At 40.8% G+C, this 18991-nt stretch overlaps 4 protein-coding genes across 11 annotated transcripts; 1 reads left to right on the forward strand and 3 right to left on the reverse strand.

The window, feature by feature from the left end:
* Positions 1-3639: 3639 nt before the first annotated feature.
* On the reverse strand, positions 3640-5787 carry LOC105691112 (macro domain-containing protein CT2219-like). 2 transcript variants are annotated; one of them, XM_012409386.3, is made up of 5 exons: positions 5428-5787; positions 4440-4696; positions 4195-4311; positions 3919-4127; positions 3640-3848 (listed from the first exon to the last, which is right to left on the reverse strand). In XM_012409386.3, the coding sequence occupies exons 1-5, from the start codon at positions 5454-5456 to the stop codon at positions 3762-3764; spliced, it is 699 nt and encodes a 232-aa protein (XP_012264809.2). In that variant the 5' UTR covers positions 5457-5787; the 3' UTR covers positions 3640-3761. The 2 variants fall into 2 exon arrangements, with proteins under 2 accessions (XP_012264809.2, XP_012264810.1); XM_012409387.3 differs by lacking the exon at positions 5428-5787 and adding an exon at positions 4821-4930.
* A 500-nt stretch (positions 5788-6287) lies between these two features.
* On the reverse strand, positions 6288-12849 carry LOC105691111 (formin-binding protein 4-like). Of its 6 annotated transcripts, none has more exons than XM_048658313.1 (15): positions 12430-12849; positions 12123-12358; positions 11896-12053; positions 11694-11814; positions 11369-11569; positions 11102-11267; positions 9956-11001; positions 9449-9876; positions 9232-9365; positions 8117-8262; positions 7759-8028; positions 7300-7670; positions 6810-7193; positions 6631-6761; positions 6288-6470 (listed from the first exon to the last, which is right to left on the reverse strand). In XM_048658313.1, the coding sequence occupies exons 2-15, from the start codon at positions 12202-12204 to the stop codon at positions 6434-6436; spliced, it is 3675 nt and encodes a 1224-aa protein (XP_048514270.1). In that variant the 5' UTR covers positions 12205-12358; positions 12430-12849; the 3' UTR covers positions 6288-6433. The 6 variants fall into 6 exon arrangements, with proteins under 6 accessions (XP_048514270.1, XP_048514271.1, XP_048514269.1 ...); XM_048658314.1 differs by having other exon boundaries at positions 12123-12361; XM_048658312.1 differs by having other exon boundaries at positions 12123-12367.
* Positions 12850-12876: 27 nt separating this feature from the next.
* On the forward strand, positions 12877-14480 carry LOC105691103 (methylosome subunit pICln). Its single transcript, XM_012409367.3, has 5 exons — positions 12877-13375; positions 13443-13588; positions 13686-13880; positions 13959-14048; positions 14121-14480. Exons 1-5 carry the CDS (start codon positions 13257-13259, stop codon positions 14207-14209), a joined length of 639 nt encoding a protein of 212 aa, XP_012264790.1. The 5' UTR covers positions 12877-13256; the 3' UTR covers positions 14210-14480.
* Positions 14474-18918, reverse strand: LOC105691099 (regulator of nonsense transcripts 2). Of its 2 annotated transcripts, none has more exons than XM_020855319.2 (3): positions 18765-18918; positions 15873-18653; positions 14474-15696 (listed from the first exon to the last, which is right to left on the reverse strand). In XM_020855319.2, exons 2-3 carry the CDS (start codon positions 18589-18591, stop codon positions 14867-14869), a joined length of 3549 nt encoding a protein of 1182 aa, XP_020710978.2. In that variant the 5' UTR covers positions 18592-18653; positions 18765-18918; the 3' UTR covers positions 14474-14866. The 2 variants fall into 2 exon arrangements, with proteins under 2 accessions (XP_020710978.2, XP_012264786.2); XM_012409363.3 differs by having other exon boundaries at positions 14474-15714; positions 18765-18917.
* Between the last annotated feature and the right edge of the window lie 73 nt (positions 18919-18991).

The raw sequence follows: 18991 nt of genomic DNA on the forward strand, positions 1-18991 counted from the left end.
CTCCGCCTCCTCCTCAATCCTTCCAACTCAACTCTAGCACTCCCTCGTCTTCTACTGCTACGCCTAGATGACAGAAAAATGAAACACAAATAAACTTCAATCGAGCATATTTAAAGGGTGAAAAATACCTAAAGTTCAGAAATATTCTTCAACACTTCCACCGAATACATGCGCACTGTAGAACTGAAATGATCATAGTTATCCTAATGAAACTGACGTTGTTTCATAGGCCGTATGCATCTTGGAAAGGCAGTCATATAATAACCCAACAAGACTGAAAAATAATCGCGGCGCACTGAGTTTCTTCGTATCGAAGGCTATTTTTTAACACGCGCAAACTTTTCCTTCGATATACGTTCTATCAAAGTGCGGCAGTTTCCAAGGATAACTACAATACTTTCAGGTTCACAGTATACCCTACGTGAAAATATGTCATGATAAATTTCAAGTTTCACCGATACACTTGGTGATAGGAAAAAAAACAATTTAAATACTAACAACTTCTTATTTCCCAGTTTTTTTTTTTCTAATATAATTTCTGGATTACGGTTTGGGTTCTTTCACTCAATTATTAGAAGTTATTGCAGCCATTGTTCATGGATAATTATTAGTTGATAAAATGATAACGATGCTTTTGACGATCATATAGGACTTCGCGCTGCTGCTGTTAGCCATTGCTGCTGTGGCTGTTGCTGCTCCTGCACAAGGTTGGAGAAAGCCGTTTCAGATAGAAAAAGAGAGAGAAGAGCCAGAATGAAAAAGGCAAAGTCTGACTGTACTACTGACTCATCATCCTCTGTAAAATAATTATACTACATTGACTCTGATATCCATTTATCCTCGCCTCGCTATTATTTATCACTTACTTTTTTATTTTATCTTATTTCTTTTCATAAGTACGATTATCCTAAACCAATTTCTTTTAGATATATATCTATAAAATAAAATAATTAAAAATAAACTTCATGCAGAGGTAAATGGTAAACTTTGCAATAGAAATTCCAAAATGATTGTCAAGAGCATAAGGCTTCTTTCTCATACGTAATTATCGACATTACAGAGGTGATCCTGCGGTATGAAAATAACTTATACAGGTCTTCACTGTACAATTTGCCACCAGGTAATGCTCCTGATGACAATGAGTAACCATTCGGCTGCGTAGAAGTAAATAAACCGAAAATAGTCTGGGGTCACAACGTGTGCAACTCGTTTAAGAACGAAAATTAAGTGCAACGCTTTTTCCGCCACTCAGGTTTTAATGAGTCACATCGTAGGATTGTCAACGATTTTGGTAGCCAGAAGGGTCTGCGTACAGTTCTAGGATTGAATGGTACGCTTTCTGTTTTGGAAACATTATTGTCATTATTCAAATTTCAAAATTTTCCAAAATTCAAGCAGAACCGTTGCTATCGTTACGGTTTTCTTTCATTTTATTTTAAGAAATTGCATACGAACACCGGAGAGCTTTATCGTGTATAGGATTGCAAACGACTTCAAGGAACTTGAATAGCTTATCTAATTATCCGTTATTCATGATCGGTAATTCGAGGAGTCGAAGAACGTTGGATGTGCTGTGACTAAATTACTCGCTGGTCTAAATTACGGTTTCGCCGTGAGAGTTATCTCCGATCACCAGCTTACTACATAACGATAATAACAATATCCACGAACAATTATAAAAATACTGCAAAGACGTACACGTGAGCAGTGAAAAAAATCAAGGTGGCAGATTCTGTAGTTTGGGATTGGAATGTGATAAAAATAGTAAGAGATCTACATTGACGGAAAAAAGACTAGACAACCAAGCAATACATGCGTACCATATATGATTCTTTCAAATTTCCAAAAGATTTAAATCCTCGGATACCGAAAGGATCGTCTTCGAGTATATTTGGTAGAGTGACGTCAAGAACTTGAATCACGTGAAGATAATAGAGTATCTATTTCATTCCCTGTTAATAATTAACGAATAAACAAACTAACGAACTAGCCAGGGAGTGACAAGTGAAACGTATGAATTATGGGTACGGAAAAATTGGGAAGGTGGCAAATTGAACTCGGTGTTACCGACCACCACAGATAACAGATGTTATTTATATGTGTAAAATAGGTGCAACAAAATCTAGCGGTGGTTAAAGACAACGAATATCGTGGCCTACAGTAACCTAGAAAGCGAGCAGCGCAAGCAGCAGCAGCCATTCACGATTACGGGACTGTCTGTCGGTCGGTCCGTCGTTGGGTTCCGTCTGTCCGCATGCGAGACTTCCCGAGATTCTCGATAGCCTTAAAACCTTCAAGTCTTACAGCAACAGAAACAGCAGCAGCGTCGAAGGCTACTGTGAGAGCACCAAAGACTGGATCTGTGGGGATTTCAATATGATAACGAATGTGGTTGTAAAAATTCCTCACGAGTTGGCTTTGAGAAGCTTGTTTATGGAAGGTGCAAAAACCTTTTTTTAAACCAACTGATTATTGCGGGTTAAAGGTTGTCGCCTTTTCTCTCTCTTTCTCTCCCTTTCAATATCGCTTTTTTCTTGTTTTACTTGCCTCGTTTAGAGCTGTTGTATTGTCGGCGGGTGATATCCGGCAATAATGAGGCATTATAACACTTTGATAGACTGGCTTGGGTTTCTCTTTTTTTTTTAAAGCGTTCGGTTTAGTTTTGACGGGGTCAACTTGTTTTCAATTAGAAAATAAATGCGGCGGAAGCGCGACTGACACGAAAGACTTAAGAAATGGGATCGACTATTTGACAGTGAGATATCTTAAAAACTTTGAAGGGATTTTAGCCGATCATCGGCGGGATGCCCTTAGGAGTTCGGAGTCGGGGGGATCAGAAGAACTGGGAAAACTATGAGGGCGAACCGTCTAGTAACGACTTGGTTAATTATTTATTATTAAATCAAGTCCGCCTCGCCTCAAGCCAGTAGGTTGGAACGTAAGTCGGTAGGTCTCTTTGCTTGTTGAATTTTCAGGAAACTAAATTGATCTTCCTCGAATTGGATTATGATATATTTTACACAGAGAGCACCAAAGGCACACGACACACGGCACACGGGGAAACGGGAGACAGGCAGCCTGCCTGCCAGGGACCCACCAGGGATATTTAAGTAAACCCGAAACCGAATGCGGATGCGGGAATTTTATGCGATTGGATTATCCGATCGCGATTATTTTAGGCGGACGAGGCAGCCCCGGGAATATCGTTCATTATATACTTTATATATTTACCCATTTGTGACAGATTCGAGGCACGAAATACTTTTTCTACATTTACTACAAACTGCTGCCCCCACCTATTACCACATACAGACATTACATACTTCGATTTTTCAATATGGCCGTACTGAGAGAGCAGAGAGAACCCACCAGTTGGGGCGAGACGATGCGGATTTTAACTCAACTAACAGCGCTAGTTTTCATTGCCAACTTTGCAGCGCTACGAAACTGGCTACGGTTAAAAAAAAAAATGCATCCGATCCGACATCTGGTGGAAAGGCCAACAACTATTTTACACAACCGCGAAACTAATGGAATTTTATAAATTTAAAATTTACGACACATTCGCGTTCAGTTGTCCCTAAAAAATTTCTTTCCTTTCGTTGTTTGATACAGAATAGTGACACAAATTCCGTCGGAAAGAGTATAAAAATGTTCATTTATTCAGCTTTGAGAAAAAGACCATCTCTTCCAACACGTATGCTAAGCTATATCCTCGCAAAGAACTCGCTTTGATGAACCACCTCTGAATAATAATCGTCTTAATCAATGGCAAAAAATTTTTGTAACAATTCCTGGTAAATTTCCTGGTCGGATGACGTAAATAGGCAGAAAATAACGCGATCGATCTAGAAACCGAGTCAAGAAGGTTCATTGAACATTCGGAATGGGAGATATCGATAGAGGTGAATGCCTTACTGTATCTCCATTCTCTTCTAAAAATTTCTTTACTGTATTGAGGGCGACCTCCGCAGCTTCTCTAGCAGGATAATGGTAGACACCCGTTGATATGCAAGGAAATGCTATACTTCTTAGATTATTATTCTGCGCCAACTTGAGGCTGTTCTCATAACATTCCTTCAGTTTGCCTGGTTTCTCACCCTGTGGACCGACAGTGTGAATAACGTCTAGAAATAAATAAAGATAAAATTACTCATTTGCAAAAACGGTTGCTTTGACGTTTCATCCACTAACATTTGGCTGGAAGTAAATAGCCACCAGTAATTTTGGCTTCTCCGACACCACAGGGTGCCAGAGTGATAGTTTTTTTGGTTAATTCTGGCCCAGCTGCTCTGTGAATCGCCCCGTCAACTGCAAGTAGAGAAGACTGAATTTTAGGATATAGATTATCAGATGTTTATAGGTACGTATGCTGCCATCAGAGATCTGGCCATTTCGCAATCATGCAAAATGTAACATCTAGTTCATTTAATTTATACCTCCACCTCCTCCACATAGGGAACGATTTGCAGCATTTACAATAGCGTCAATATCAAGCTGTGTGATGTCCCCGGTCCACATAGAAACTCTACTGGCTAGTTTCTCACTGACCTTCTCCACTTTTGCCATGTCGTACACCTTCATGTTAGATCTATTTTTTCTCCAGAATTCTAGCCAAGTCGGTATCTCGACCAATTTTGTAACGGTTTTTTTGGACATTGTACTTTTTTTCTTCAAAGGTACGTTGAAAAACTTCCTAGCAACATAAATACACCATTAGAGGTTAAATGACGTCTAGCGATATTGAGAAATAAGTGTTCAGCCCTTCTCCGGAAAAGTAGATCTTTTGTGCCTTAGGGCACAGTCGATAGGCCTGATACCAATTTTCCTGATATTTAATCCTTGAGTTCCAACTGATAAAAATAACTAAATGGTCACTGCAGCAAAAGAATCATCAATCTTTCATCAGCTACAATCAGCTACTAATAGTAAACGGACCAATCGGAACACCGGGTTGAAGGCGGGGGGGGGGGGGGGACAGAAGGAGATGAGCGCGAACGATGAATTTACCACTGATGAATTTACACAATGTATGTACATACGTACGTACGTATGTACCATGTATTATAGCATGACGTACTTAATACGCTATCTATTCTCAATGCTTAGATAAAATAATATTGTCACAACACGCTTGGATATATATTTCGTCAAATGTTGAATAATTCATCTGAAAATAATTTGCAGTCATCCGATGCATCCATATACATTATAGAAGTGGATTCAAATCTTTGTTAAAAAATAGAGTTTTGGGTCATCACCTAAGACAAGCTGAAATATAAAAATATTATTGCTGACGAATATTGTGAATTACAATGCTTTGGTAAACAATTTGTGAAATTTCACGTTTTCAGCCATGAAGAACGATGCAACATTTTATACATAAATGAATAAGTAATAGTATTATTTGTAAGAAGATAGTAATACCTGATACGTGCTAACTCAATGCAATTCATCTTGAGGAAGATGTAGACTGACTCGGTGCTATGTTTCGGTATCTAATGCATTATTGCTGCCAGGAAGCTTTCCAAGTGAAATCTCTGTCATAATGGATTCCGGTTCAACTTTAAAATTGTGAGCTTCTGGTAGCAAATGCAAATACAGCACCGTAGGAAATGGTAGCTTATTAAAGCCCATATCTTGTGGTGATTGGAAGCTCTGTTTATCCAGATCCATGCCATGAATCATCTTCAATTATTCAATTTGATTATTTAATTCATAAAATATTGTGATGCGTGAATTCCCCGTTTGAAATTGACCAGTTAAGGTTAAGTTGGTATTGTTACAAAAAAATCACTGTTCTAGACGACTAAGTTTTTCAAGCTTGATAGATAAAAGACTTCCAAAAGACTGGGTGTACTTCTGGCTGACATATTCCAGCAAGCTGTACGGAGTCTCAAAGTATCTATTTTGCTCTCCTTTTAAACAATTGCTATCATGGTCGTTAGCCACAATAGAAAATCCAAGGGCCGATAATTCTATACAGTATTTGAGTTCCTCCAATGTGGTTAGGTTCAGATAAATCGACTGCTTTGAAACACCAAGTTTGATCGATACCGATATATCCTTGACATGTTTGTGTACGTCTTTGATCACTGCCTCTGCCTCAACTTTCCAACGAGTTTCATCAAACAACCTCTTATCTTCGCTTCTTCTTTCCATGACAAAATTGATGGTATTAATAACCATGGGTGCTTGTCATATATTTACAGTGTCAATTTATATCTTGAAAAAAAAAATAAACTATAGCTGTAATGGCCCTGTTTGCTCGTTTCCACACTGCTTCCACATGGTTTTCACTATGGTCCCTGGAATCAAAGCTCTATGCCTGGAATGCAGTTACAGGTCTTGCCACCGCATCAATGTTTTTCATTGGCCGATTTGATCTTGATACAAAATGGCCGAATTCAACATCAGTCAGGCCTAATCAGAATTACCATTGGCCTGGGCACAGGCATTGAGTAACTATACTGCACAGGTAAACAAACACAATAATTAAATTGCGTTCAATAAGTATAATACATATCTGATTTATTACAATTCCATTAACAGATCGATGTGATTTTGCCACATCAAGTGGTCTCAATACTAGCATTATTAGCTCTGAATAATATTTGATAGTGTCAATACCTATCGGTCAGGGCTATTCGCTGCCACCAAAGTCTTGTTGTGCTCGTTGCCACTTTGCCACCATTGTCGACATCTCCTTTTGCTTTTTTCCAATTCCTATTTTCGTCTGCATACAACAAAGAAAAATAAAACTTATCAATGCGAATGCTTATGAAAAATTTTCACAATGGTGAAAGTACCTTTCTCTTTTTTTTATCTCTCTCTTTCTCCTTCTCTTTTTCTTTTTCCTTATCTTTCTCCTTGACCGCAGGATCTGAAGATACATTAACTTGATCGACTTCTGTATGAGATGTCGCAGTATTCGGAATTGTGGGTATCGGTGGTGGGGGGGTTGTCTCTCCGGGTGTTTCAAAACCATTAGAGTCCTGCTCAGCATTTGTCTTCTCTATAGATGCGATATCGTTGTAAAATGAGTCTAAGGCTGAACCCAATGATTCGTTTTGTGACTTAATCGGTGGCTTAGCGATCACTTGTGTGTTTGCATAGATTTGAGCGTAATCTGTTATCATAAATTGTACACTTTCTTGACCAGCTAGACTTCCTGCTGCCGCGATCATTGCTTGCTGAAGATGTAAATATAACAAGGAAGCTCTGGTTAGTTAGTGCAATGGTGGATATTGATATTTGTCGAATAATCGACTTGATAAGATGTGTCAAAACTATCCTTACATTGTGTAAATGCTGATAAGCCGGATAATGCATTAGCTGTCCTTGAATGATCGCTGACCGGTGATCTATGATCGGTAGCGTAGCGATTCCCCTGTTACCAATGGTAGCAGCATAGATGGGATTCGTCCGCTGTGCCGACCCTGCATTGTATATAACGGCACCAGGTTCCATCGTAGTAACAGGCAGAGTATATGGCATGTCCTTGGGGTCGACACCTGGTGGTAGAGGCTCGCCGTTTGGTGGGTTTGGGGTGTGTGTGGAACAAGGTGGATTTGGGGGTAGTGGCGGTTGTGACAGGTCACTTGAAGGTGCCGGAGGCAAAGGTGGCAAAGCATCCACTCGTTCTTTAGCGTCGGAGGGAGGAGCAGAGTCTGTGGAAAACGAAGAGGGTTCAATAGAAAATAAGAAGAATCAATAATGATGTCAAGGGTTTCTTGGCTACCTGTTTCTCGAACGTACCTATTTTATCTTTCTTCAGCTCTCCATTGCCATCGCTGCCACTACCACGCCGTTTTTTCCCTTTTTTTAAATCCTCTGCAAATATTCTTGGAGGTGGCGGGGGACTTGGGCTTGAAATCTGCGGCGGGGGTGGAGCTTCCAAGCTCTTATATTCATCCTTGGTTATCTGAATTATTTTATTGTGCCCCTCAGCGGTCAAGGATTTGGTGGGAGATTCTTGCAGCGACATCATAGAAGCTGAGTCTAACTTTGGCCTCGATCTCTCATCTTCTACAAAATGAATTCCAGATAAGCACACTACAAAACTTCATGCGTGTGTCATGATATCTGATGATGTTCCCTGCAACAAAACATATACCAATTGCCTCAAGTTCCACATCATCTGGTGGTGGAGGTGTGGTGCACAAATCCATTTCTTCAGTGCCACCGACAACATCAGCTTCAGGATAAGTCCATTGAGCCTCCCCCGTGGTAGCGTTGCGATAATAGTAGCGTTTATGCAATCTAAAAACATCCCCCCGAGAAGGAAAATCACGTGATAATATTGGGCAGTTTTTAATGTTTATAGGCATACCGGTCCGCACGGCTCGTGCCGACGTGGTTTTGGTTATTCGTTCTCATTTTTTTGGATCTCTTATTTTTTACTCCATCCGGTTTTTTTTCCTGTTTGGAACTAATAAGGTAATCCATTGATACCCCTACCTGCGTGGCGGTTCACCAATGAACCTTCCTTTCTTTCTTATTTTCTTTTTTCTCAAACAAAACCCCCACATTTCAATAAATATGAACATATTCCAATATTCTAACATGAAAGAAAATTAACGGCTACATGTATTCAGTCTTCTATGATAAGTGAATTTCAAGTTTATAGCATACGTGCTAGAAGCTTTTGTACTTGGTTGGTGAGTCAAAAATGAAAAAAGGGAAAGTTAAGACCGTTTTTAGCAAGAGGGCTGTAAAACATTGAAATAGGTATATTCCATTGTTTCAGGATCCGACGTCTTCCACTGAAATCATGATCGCTTCTCAAAGACCTATAACAGCAAGACAAAGCATAAATCACGAAAACAATGAATGTGAACTTGGCGAATCATACAGACCTTTGATTAAACTTAAATTCAATAATGTTGCACATTAGTTGGTTAACTACCGATAAAACGCGGCCTAAGTAATATTTTCCGATTATACTTTGATGCCCTGGAGACTCGGAGCTTAGCAAAGAGGTCACGTCTTCAGATTTTATATATTGCAAAAACCATTAATTTCAACTCCCGCTCTTTTTTGTCTCCATATGAAAGAATTATAACTTACAAAGATAGACGAAGACGGGGACTGAGGAGAGCATTGTTCCCATAAAATTGTTGCGCTCTACTCATCCTCTGACCAACAATTACGCACTCTCCATTAGACAATACTTCGTGACAACGGATATCTCGAAAGTTAGGTATTTAAGTTGTGTTGGAGATACTGTACCTGTCCCAATGACAATCCCATCCCGGAGGCGCAGCTGCCTGCTCTAATCTGGCCAACTCAAGTCCCGTACCTTTCAACCATTCGAAGAGGTAGCCTTCCTTCAGCTCTCCTGCTTCCCAAGCACCACAAAGCGTCTAAAAATCGCGAAAATGTTGAATGATTCAGCACAAAAACACGGTTGCAACATTATTAGATTTCCAGAGAATATGCATCTTACTTGCAGTTGTATCACCATAATTTGAATAGCGGATAGGTTTTGGCTTCCTTCAGATAAGAATTTTATTTTTTCCATTACGATATCTGTCATTTCTTTCAGCTGTTTGTGGTCAACTTCTACAGGTTTCTCCACAGGCTTTGGTGTTTCTTCCGCTGTTCTGAAGTTCGAGGTTTCTCCTTTTACAAAACTTATGGATTTGCTCAATTGACTGACAGAGCTGCCTCTAGATTGTTTATCGCTCATCTCTTTGGTCATATCTGAAGAATCTCCGTTTTCCAAAACAGACTGATGCTCCTGCTCTTTGTGGAAGCCAAATCCGTGGCGCTCAGTGTCTTCACACGACCTTATATTGCTCGAGGTCAAGGTTGAAGATTCCATTTTTTGAATTTGCACTGGATCAGGCTGTCTACTAGTTTTGTTAGGCACGACTAAGAATGAATTATAACATGCATTAGTAGACTCACTTTTCTGAGATTAGTTCATGATTTATACATACAAGCAACTCACCATCAAAGGCAATCCGTTTTTTTCTCTGAAAACCTTTTGCAGGCATTTCCAGGTTCTCCAAAAATGTATTTTGCTTAGGCAGCTCGTTCTCCGATCCGAATGTTCGGACTTCATCATTCACTGACGTTGTAGGTACCCCACCTTCAGTTCGTCCCGTATTGTCAGTCCTCTGTGAATCCTCAGTCAATGTTTTTTCGTCTCCTTCACTGTAACTGGACTTTAGTTCTCTAGTTCCAGAGATATTTGACCCTCCATCAATGGCAGGTGTTTCACAGATTTGGTATGGCGAGCTCTGAACGGCATTAGAATTAGAACCATCAGTGCCAATGTATCCCGATATGGGAAATAGTGGTTGCAAAGGAGGCACATCTGTTTTTGGAGACGTCTCCTCTTCGAGATCAGAATCATCGCTATACCCGGCGACAAGGGATATTTTGATTTGGTTATGGCGGTTTGTATCCTCATTCTCCTTATCTCTGTCAGGAGTTAAATTTTTCATTCCACTATCCCGCCATCTTACAGAATTTTTTAGGTTTGTAAGAACTGCATTTGCACTAGTTGAAATAGCTCCATTCTCCGATACGATGTCATTACTTATCAGAGTTTCCACCGATTTCGGAACCTCACCACCTAAGGCCTGTAGTAAATTTGCTTGATTTCTAAGCCTCTTTAAAATATCCTCCTCATCAATTTCGTCGCTTTGTCGTGGCGCATCCTCTGACAAGGCATTTTGATCGGGAGTGTTACTATTTCTTCGCATAGACTGCACTCGAACCCTTGAGTTTTCGGAAACTTCTCTTGCATCAATGTTCGCGTTTTCTGGGCCGTGAATCATAGGGATAATGCCAGGTGGAAGTGATGGTCCAATAGAAATGCCGTCTGTGACATCAGCTTTTGAATGTTTATCAAAAGCAGAGTTTGTGTGTGATTTTGCGACCCTTTGATGCGTTGATTTTTCGACACGGACTTTACTGACAACCAGCTCATTGTCACTGGTATCCGATTCGCTCTCATCATTTCCAAATGATGTAATCATTTCTATCTTTCTATGAAGAGAAAAATGATTCGATCAAATTTAAACTTTGTTCCAAGTTATCAGTTATTGAACGCTCTTTTGGGTAACTAAGATGAGTTGGGGAAACTCACTCGTCATCAGAATCGTCCTCCTTGGGTCTGGTATTTTTGGGAACTGTGGTGATAACTTCAGACTCCTGCTGGTGACCCCTCACAACTCCAACCTGCCTGTTTCTATTTCTGGCCACTACCTCTTTGGGAATCATGCCCTCTGGGATGTCAGTTTGCATTTCTGGATCTGTTGACAGCAAGAATAAAAATTGTCTTATTGTATGAAAAAATACGGAATTAAGTCTGAAGTGCAAACATGCATGGATACTGGAATAATATAGTGCTTACATGTATTTGGCAGAAAATTAGCCCAGGGTAGTTGAGTATGAGCTGGATGGGCATGTGGTTTTGTTTGAACCTGATTATTGGTGTCACCTTGCCCACCCTCCTTTATTTTCAATTCGCTCGGTTTTTCCCAAGTGACTTGATTTGTCTCTATATGCCAATAATAAGGGTAGCCAGTCGTCTCGTCAAAACATTCCTGCCAAACTAGAAGATGAATTGTTGAAAAGATGGGTAAGCCAATGACGAGAAGAGGAATTGCTTTGCGGAGGGTTCTCCAAAAATTTCAAAGAGCTAATAGAAATGTATATAAAAATGGCCAAGTAATTACGGCTGCTTCCAGTTTCCCGCTGATCAGCTTCACTGCTGACTCTTTGGGTCAAGATCGTCTTCTCTGTCACTTCAGGTATTTTGCTAGATTCCGCAGTGTGGGGGGCAATCATTTGAATCTCCTGTAAACAATGTTGGCATTTATTTTAGTTGATCTCGATGATGATTCAAAAGTGAGAAAAGTAGTTCGAGTAGATTCTAACCTTCAGAAAATCGTTAACCTTGTCATTGAGTTTACTGGTGTCTTGCTTGCCATCCTCGGCTTCGCTGTCTGAATTATATTGGACAAGCAGACTAGCCAGGGGATTATTCGAGGTCCCATTTTGTTCGGGATGATCAACAGCAATCTGTTGATATTTATCTATGTCACGAGAATAAAAAAGTTTATTTCAGTGTTAGTCAACTACTCTATGCCCAAAATAATACATACTTTGCCACCGCCCTCCCCGGGGAGACTCCGACTGTTCCCCATTGATATCAAGAACTGGTCGCCGCTGCGATCTCCTCTTCATTTGTGATCAGCAGATCCCGTACAACCGTTGATCAGTTTTTGGGAGAATGATTTGTTTTTCAACTGATCACAGCAACGACCGGCAGTACAATGCCTCAGGTTTGTCAGAGAGCTGAGAATCCTTGCACAGCAATCATTCCGTCACGGTCTTCAGTCTACTATGGCTTCAAACCTTAGCTATTTGTTATTCGATACTAAGCTGTTATCGTATATTGTTTCTCCATACCTATGTGTTTCTATTAGATCATGTTAAAATTTGAGAGCAAATGTACATCGCCATCGTTCCTAGTATGTTATGGTTTTGTAATGTTATTGTTGTTGTTGGTATTCCTCAGACGTATTTTACCAAGTCGCTGCAGTGTCCAAAGGCTACTCTTTTACGTGTTTATTCATTAATTTTCATCAATCAAACTTTTTCATCAGGTAGGTGACGAATATCAACCACTGAGTTCGGTGGGAATTAACTTCGGTACGTTCTTCGCGTTTCAAGTTTCACAATCGCTTAACCTGAAAAGTTAATACAACACCATCCTCTGGATTTTAACTAAAACGAAGTTGGTAAAATTCTGTCCGGCCAGGTGCAGCGCTCAGTCTCGAATAGAATCGTTCGATGTTTCGACTAGAGATCTCGTCTCTTTTCAGTATTCACGCGTATACATCGCGGATGGGTTTATTGTATTTGCAATGGATTAATGCAGAAAATTTTATATCACATGTAAGGTGATAATTAGGATCACCGGGGTGAATGATAAAATCGTTCGGTCATACCTGAAGGATTGTGGTAAAAGCCAACATTTTTCGAGTATTGAAATATAAGTGGAAAATAGTTAAAATAGTTGCAGCCGGTGGTGTGCATGAAATCATAGTGTACCTCCCTCACTACGATCCTTTCGGTTGACACTTTATTTTCTAACAGTTATCCGACAATAATTCGACATCAGTCGGAAAGTGTTGATTGTACTAATCCAGGTAACTCGTCTAAAAGTGAAACAACAAATCGCTTGTAAGTAAATTTTAACAGCGAATTAGTTCACGTGCGTTGCAAATCGCAAGATGGTGGTGCTTAGTAATTTCTTACCACCGCGGGAAGGCATTAGACACGAAGAACCCGAAACTACACTTTACGTCAATGAAAGAGAAATTGGGAAGGGCACGATCTACGTGACCGAAAGGTAACCAATTATTTTTCTTTGCCATCAGCAAATTACCAGCTATTCCTTATGTCACTACTATTCTCAGTCAACTCTCATGGGTCAATGGGGCCACAGGGCAAGGATTTTCCTTGCAATATCCACACATATCTCTGCATGCCGTATCACGGGACCAGCAAGTACATCCCCGACAATGCCTGTACATCATGGTGGACACAAAGCTGGATTTTCCTGGTAAATGAGATTCGGATATACGATAGAGGGAATCAAAACTTTGAGGTAATACCGATACCAATACCAATCTACCTGCGTCTTTACTTGGGGACGACAGATATACCGGAGATGCTGCCAGTGGGTCCACGTTCTGGGGGTGATCAAGATGAGGACGAGGATGAAGATGATTCAGAACCAGAGATGACTGAGATGAGGTTTGCTCCAGAAAACGTCAACAGCTTGGATGCCATGTTTCAAGCCATGAGCCAATGTCAAGCATTACACCCCGATCCTCAAGATAGTTTTCTGGATGGTAAATGACTCTCTCTTTGCTTTTATCACCTTAAAAGATCTAAAAGTATAATTTAAAAATGATGAGTGATTGTCATAGCGGAAGAAGATATTTTCGAAGATGCGGAAGAAGATGACTTTGAATATTATCAAGTTGCAGCAGGGGATGGTCCTTACATATTAGCTTCAGGTGAGTGAAGAATAATGGATTCTCTTCATCTTTTAAAAATGTCACATTACATTCCTCAACATTTTTACACAGAACAAGTGCAGAGTCAAAATGGTGGAGGACCAGACGAAGCCATGGATGTGGAGGCTGGTCAATTTGAGGATGCCGAAGAAGATCCATAGGCTATCTGGACTTTGTAGCCGCAGCATCTACCCTTCCAATGTCAGCCAAAACTTACGTGTGGCGCAACTAATTCTCCCATAAATATACCATACCTTTGCGTATTGATCTTGCCAAGTTTGAATGCGTATTGTAGAAATAGTAATTTTGTGAAGTAGCCTTCTAATCTTGGCATCACTGGCATCAATTTCTCTGTTATATTAATTTTGTACATGTCAACGATTCCGATGACAAACTTGTATTTATAAATATATTGCATCGATATATACGGTATAATTGTTGAAGATTTATTTATATGGATTAATTTTAAAAATTGACTCGATCAAGGATATCAGCGAATTTTCTCAAGATTTCAAATGTTTGAATGCTTATTCGTTTATTTAATCCTTCTCCGTATTGTCCGGCTTTTCTCTGCTGCTGATCTAGATTTTGAGACCTAGAAGTGCAAACTACAAATTTACCCAACGAACGTAATCGGGGTAGCCAATGTAGTTGACTGTCCATACCCCTTCAATTTCTTTCGTTGCAGAAACAATGAGAACTCGATTACGTATCCCCGTTTTCCGTTCCAACTTATTCACACGCATCTGTGCACAGGAGCACAGGAAGCACGTATCGTTTGTGCAAAATTTAATCTGCATTGAACTCCGACTTTTCCATCACCGGATCTTCTTTGGTCCAAATATAAGATCGGCATCAGGCGCGCCTTTTGGATGGTTATACTTCTGTCGGCGCTCCCTGTTGAGATTGACAGTGACAGGTCTAGTTCCCTGATTGATCGTCTCCTGATAATCCTCTTCCTCCTGGCGTTCTGTGATATTCAACGTCAATCTCTTGACTCTTTCTTTTTCCTCTTTCTGCTCCTGTTCTCGGTTTCTCAGATTCATAGCTAATTCTGAAGAAACCGGAACGGCGAGACTTTTGTATTGTTGTTTATTGCCTTTCCGCAGCATAAGAACGAAATCAACGGTTGTGCTGTCCGAGGGACCCTCACAAAGCTGCTCGTAAGTTTTTTTGGTGCTTTTTACGTGGAGAGGTACGGATATATCAACCTGCTGAGGTTTCACTGAGTCTCTCATTCTGTCTTGAATATTATCAGAGACCATTTTATCGAGTGCCGACAAGAAGTCGTCATCCTCAGGACAAGCTACTCTTCTGGGTGCCAGTGACAAGGCTGCATCCATATCAGCAGAATCCATCACAACGCCTTCTGCCACCCCTGCAGATAGGCTTAACTCACCCTGAGTATTTTCCTGGGTACCTGGATTTCCACCTTCTCTGTATCCCTCTGTACCCCACTCATCTTCAGATTGTGCTTCCGAGTATTCCTCGCTTTCATCGAAGTGCAATTCTCCCATCGACTTGGCATCCCCGCTTCCGTTGCCCTGGGCAATTGGAACTAATGGGACTACCGGTGCTCCTGTTGGCAAATCCTCGTCAACCTCAGGAATCACTCCCATCCCTGATTCGCTTTCTTCCTCAGGCTGCTCTGCAATGGACCATGAATCTGAGAAAAATTGTAATTAATAAGCGCTAACGTCTCACAATCAGTGCAATTTACCCTAAATCTCTGTTAATATTATTTTATGGCCGAATAGTCAATTCTCACAAGCTAAGTTCGAACCCAATCGGGTTGATGAATTTATAAAAGTAACTTGTACTAACCTTCGGAACCAGGTTTTTGGCCAGCTTTTCCCTGTTCACTGGCGTAATCTTCAGTAGGTGTTCCACCTGCTAAGCTAGGGTAAAGAGTGTTCCTCAGTTCATCTACAGCGCAACGAGCCTCTTTGAAGCTTTGGAAGAGCTGCATCTTTGGTCTAAGCATTGTCAACGTATCACAGTACATGTAATCGATTCCAATGGGGAATGGATTTTCTGGAGCGGTCCAGATGGGATCACTGCGCTTAAACCAGTAATAATGTTGGAAGAAAATTAGGAAATACTCCAATTTCTTTTTGCTGGAACCTCCGCTAAAGTACTGCCCACAGGTCTCAAGAAGAGTGCAAACCAGCCTTATCCTGAATAAATGATCTGGGGGATCGAGGATAGTTGGTGGGGCTGTGTGGTCTGTGGCTACTCCAAACGTTATGAGGAGGTACAGCGTACGAAATATATCGCCACTTTCAACGAGCCGATAGTTATACAGCTCCCCTAGGTATTTTACCATTGCTATCCTCCGCTGGTTGTATTTGGGCAGATTTATTTCCATGCAAAGCCTAATGTCCTCTAGAACGCCATCTACGACGTGTGGGCCCACCGCCTCGTAATGGGCTACAAGCCCAGCAAGTAAACTTCCTACACACCTGATATTCAGATATTTTACATTATGCGCGGCTACAAGACACTTCACCGCATATGTCATAATTTCGTCATTGTCCCAATCTAACTTGCGCATTAGCCTAAGAACTTTGTCCGTATTGGCTTTAGAGAGATCCTGGTAGAGTAGCTTCCTTATAAACTCATGCATCGGGGGTCGTTCTTTTTTGGCTATGCCTCCAGTTGACTCTGGGGGATTGACAAAGTAGTATGCATTCTCGATTATGGTCACATAACGTGAGTCAAGGGCGGTCACGGCTTTTTTCCGCATCATCTGCTCAAGGTATACTTTAGTCCGTTGATGAGAGTCGGGTGAACAGAACAAAAATCTGCCACATGTCTCAAGCAGATTGCAAGCCATCTCAACGTGGTGGTGAGTGAAATCGTGCAGCAAGACTTTTAGGCAATAAAGTGCCTCAATCTTGGAGTAGAGTTTGAACTTAACAAGCTCACCGATGTAACGTACTACTTTTATCTTTGACTCAATGTTTATCTGATCCTTTTTACGAACGTGATATTTAAAGTCCTGTTTTAGCATCATGCACAGGTCGTTTGCGACATCAGGCATAACGGGGAAGAGAATGCCGACCAAACGGGAATAAAAGGGCAAGAGGTCCAGACGGATCCTGGAGACGCCAAACAATGCTTTTATCAGTTTCTTCCTGTTGTGCTTGGTGTTGAGATTCATTAAAAACTCGACAGCTGCGTTGTCAATCATTTCCCTGTTTACACAGTTGGGCAGGTACGTAAGATATGCATCCAGTAAAATTTTATTACTTATATTTGAGACATGAGTCTCCTCAACTTCAACCTCTGGCTCATCCACAACTTTGTTTTCTGTCTCTTCCAATTCCTCCAAAACTAATTCTTCATCAAGAGCTTCCTCTGTCAGTTGGTCTTCCTCTGGTTTTGGGGTCGGAGCCTCTTTGGGATATGAGCCAGGAAGAAAAACGGTGAGATCAGGAAAAACCTGATAAAATCTTTTAGTCTCTTCATCCCCCCACATATCTTCAGTAGTCACACCATTTTCTTCTCCTTCACTCGTCATTTTCAAAGATTCCTCTGTCTCTGTTTTTACTTCTGTGTCAATAGGCAGTTCTGGCATAGGTTCATCTAACGTTTCGGCAAAATTTTGAACCCCACTCAACAATCGGTCGTAAGATACCTGTAGAGCTTCTAATTTCTCTCTCCTTTCAGAACTAAGCTCACCTCGTGTCTGCAGTATCTTTCGATTTTGTTTCTCAAAGGCCTGCAGCTCCTTGTGCTCCTTGAGCAGATGCTTACATAGCGAGTTATAGTAGTCTCGTAATAGTGTTCTGACATTTTGCTGCTTATCTGCGGAGAGCAACCTGCTTCTTGGCAAGGTCACATCGGGCCACATGTCTGATAACTCTCTTATCCTTCTGGGCAACAGACCTGCATAGTCCTCGCCACAGTGGCGACAAAAGCTCAGTATTATCGTCACATTGTTGTGCTCTTCTTTATCCATATTTATGAGAACTGTGAGCACGCTGCCAAGAAGTGGCAACCCCTGTTTGTGGGTGAATATTCCCGCATTTACCAGCTCTGCATAAAACCTCAAATCTACTCTGAGCTTACTTGGATTTGGGATCTTGTCGGTTACCTTGAGGCTTAGTATCCTTTGCCAGTTTTCAAATAGATGAGATGCAAACTCGGCATAGTTTTGGTTCAGGTAGCAACATACTTTTATTGCAGGCCCGACGTCTGTCATTTTCAGTTTTGCCTCAACCAAAGCAGTTGCTACCTCGCTTATGTATTTGGTTAAATTTAAGTTGGTTGCATCCTTAAGGACTGTATCGACCTGAGGTGAGCAAAAGTTCTTGAGTTTTTTCACAAACGTTGTGTTCTTTTTCAGGCTGGAATCCAATTTGCTGAAATATGAGTCAGGAGGTCTGGTGACATTGAGATTTGCCAGACGAATTTCTTCCTTGGTTGCAAAACGTTTCTCTGCCTCACTAACATATTCCAGCAGGACAGCCTTGTCCGATGAAGAGGCAATCGTTGGTTCAGATTCAACCTCTTGGGAATCATTGTCAACCTCTGACATTGCCCTGATTCTGTCTTTTCTTCTGTCCCACAAGTCGTGGTTCAACAGAAATGGGAAGTATGCTGAATAAAGATACGGGTAAAAGAAATTATGTTGTTATCTTGGTTAGGTGAAATAAATAATAGATTTGAGGAAAGTCCACGTATTCAAATTTGTTAATGATGATTTCTCACCTTTTGATCGTTTCAATAGTAATTTAATTCGCCAAATCTGTTTCCTTGCTCCTCTGACAAACTCGTCAGTCTTCAATGTTTTTCTATCCGCTAACCAATGCGTCAACTAGTTACATGCGAATTAGTTAGGTTAGGTCAAGATACCTGGCCCCTTTTACCGATGCTAGCGACGCGGGAACAGAAAAGAGGTATCCATGTTTTAAATCGAAAAATCGATGGAGCAAATT

Source organism: Athalia rosae, chromosome 7 (genome assembly GCF_917208135.1).
Source record: "Athalia rosae chromosome 7, iyAthRosa1.1, whole genome shotgun sequence".
NCBI classification, from domain to species: domain Eukaryota; kingdom Metazoa; phylum Arthropoda; class Insecta; order Hymenoptera; family Athaliidae; genus Athalia; species Athalia rosae.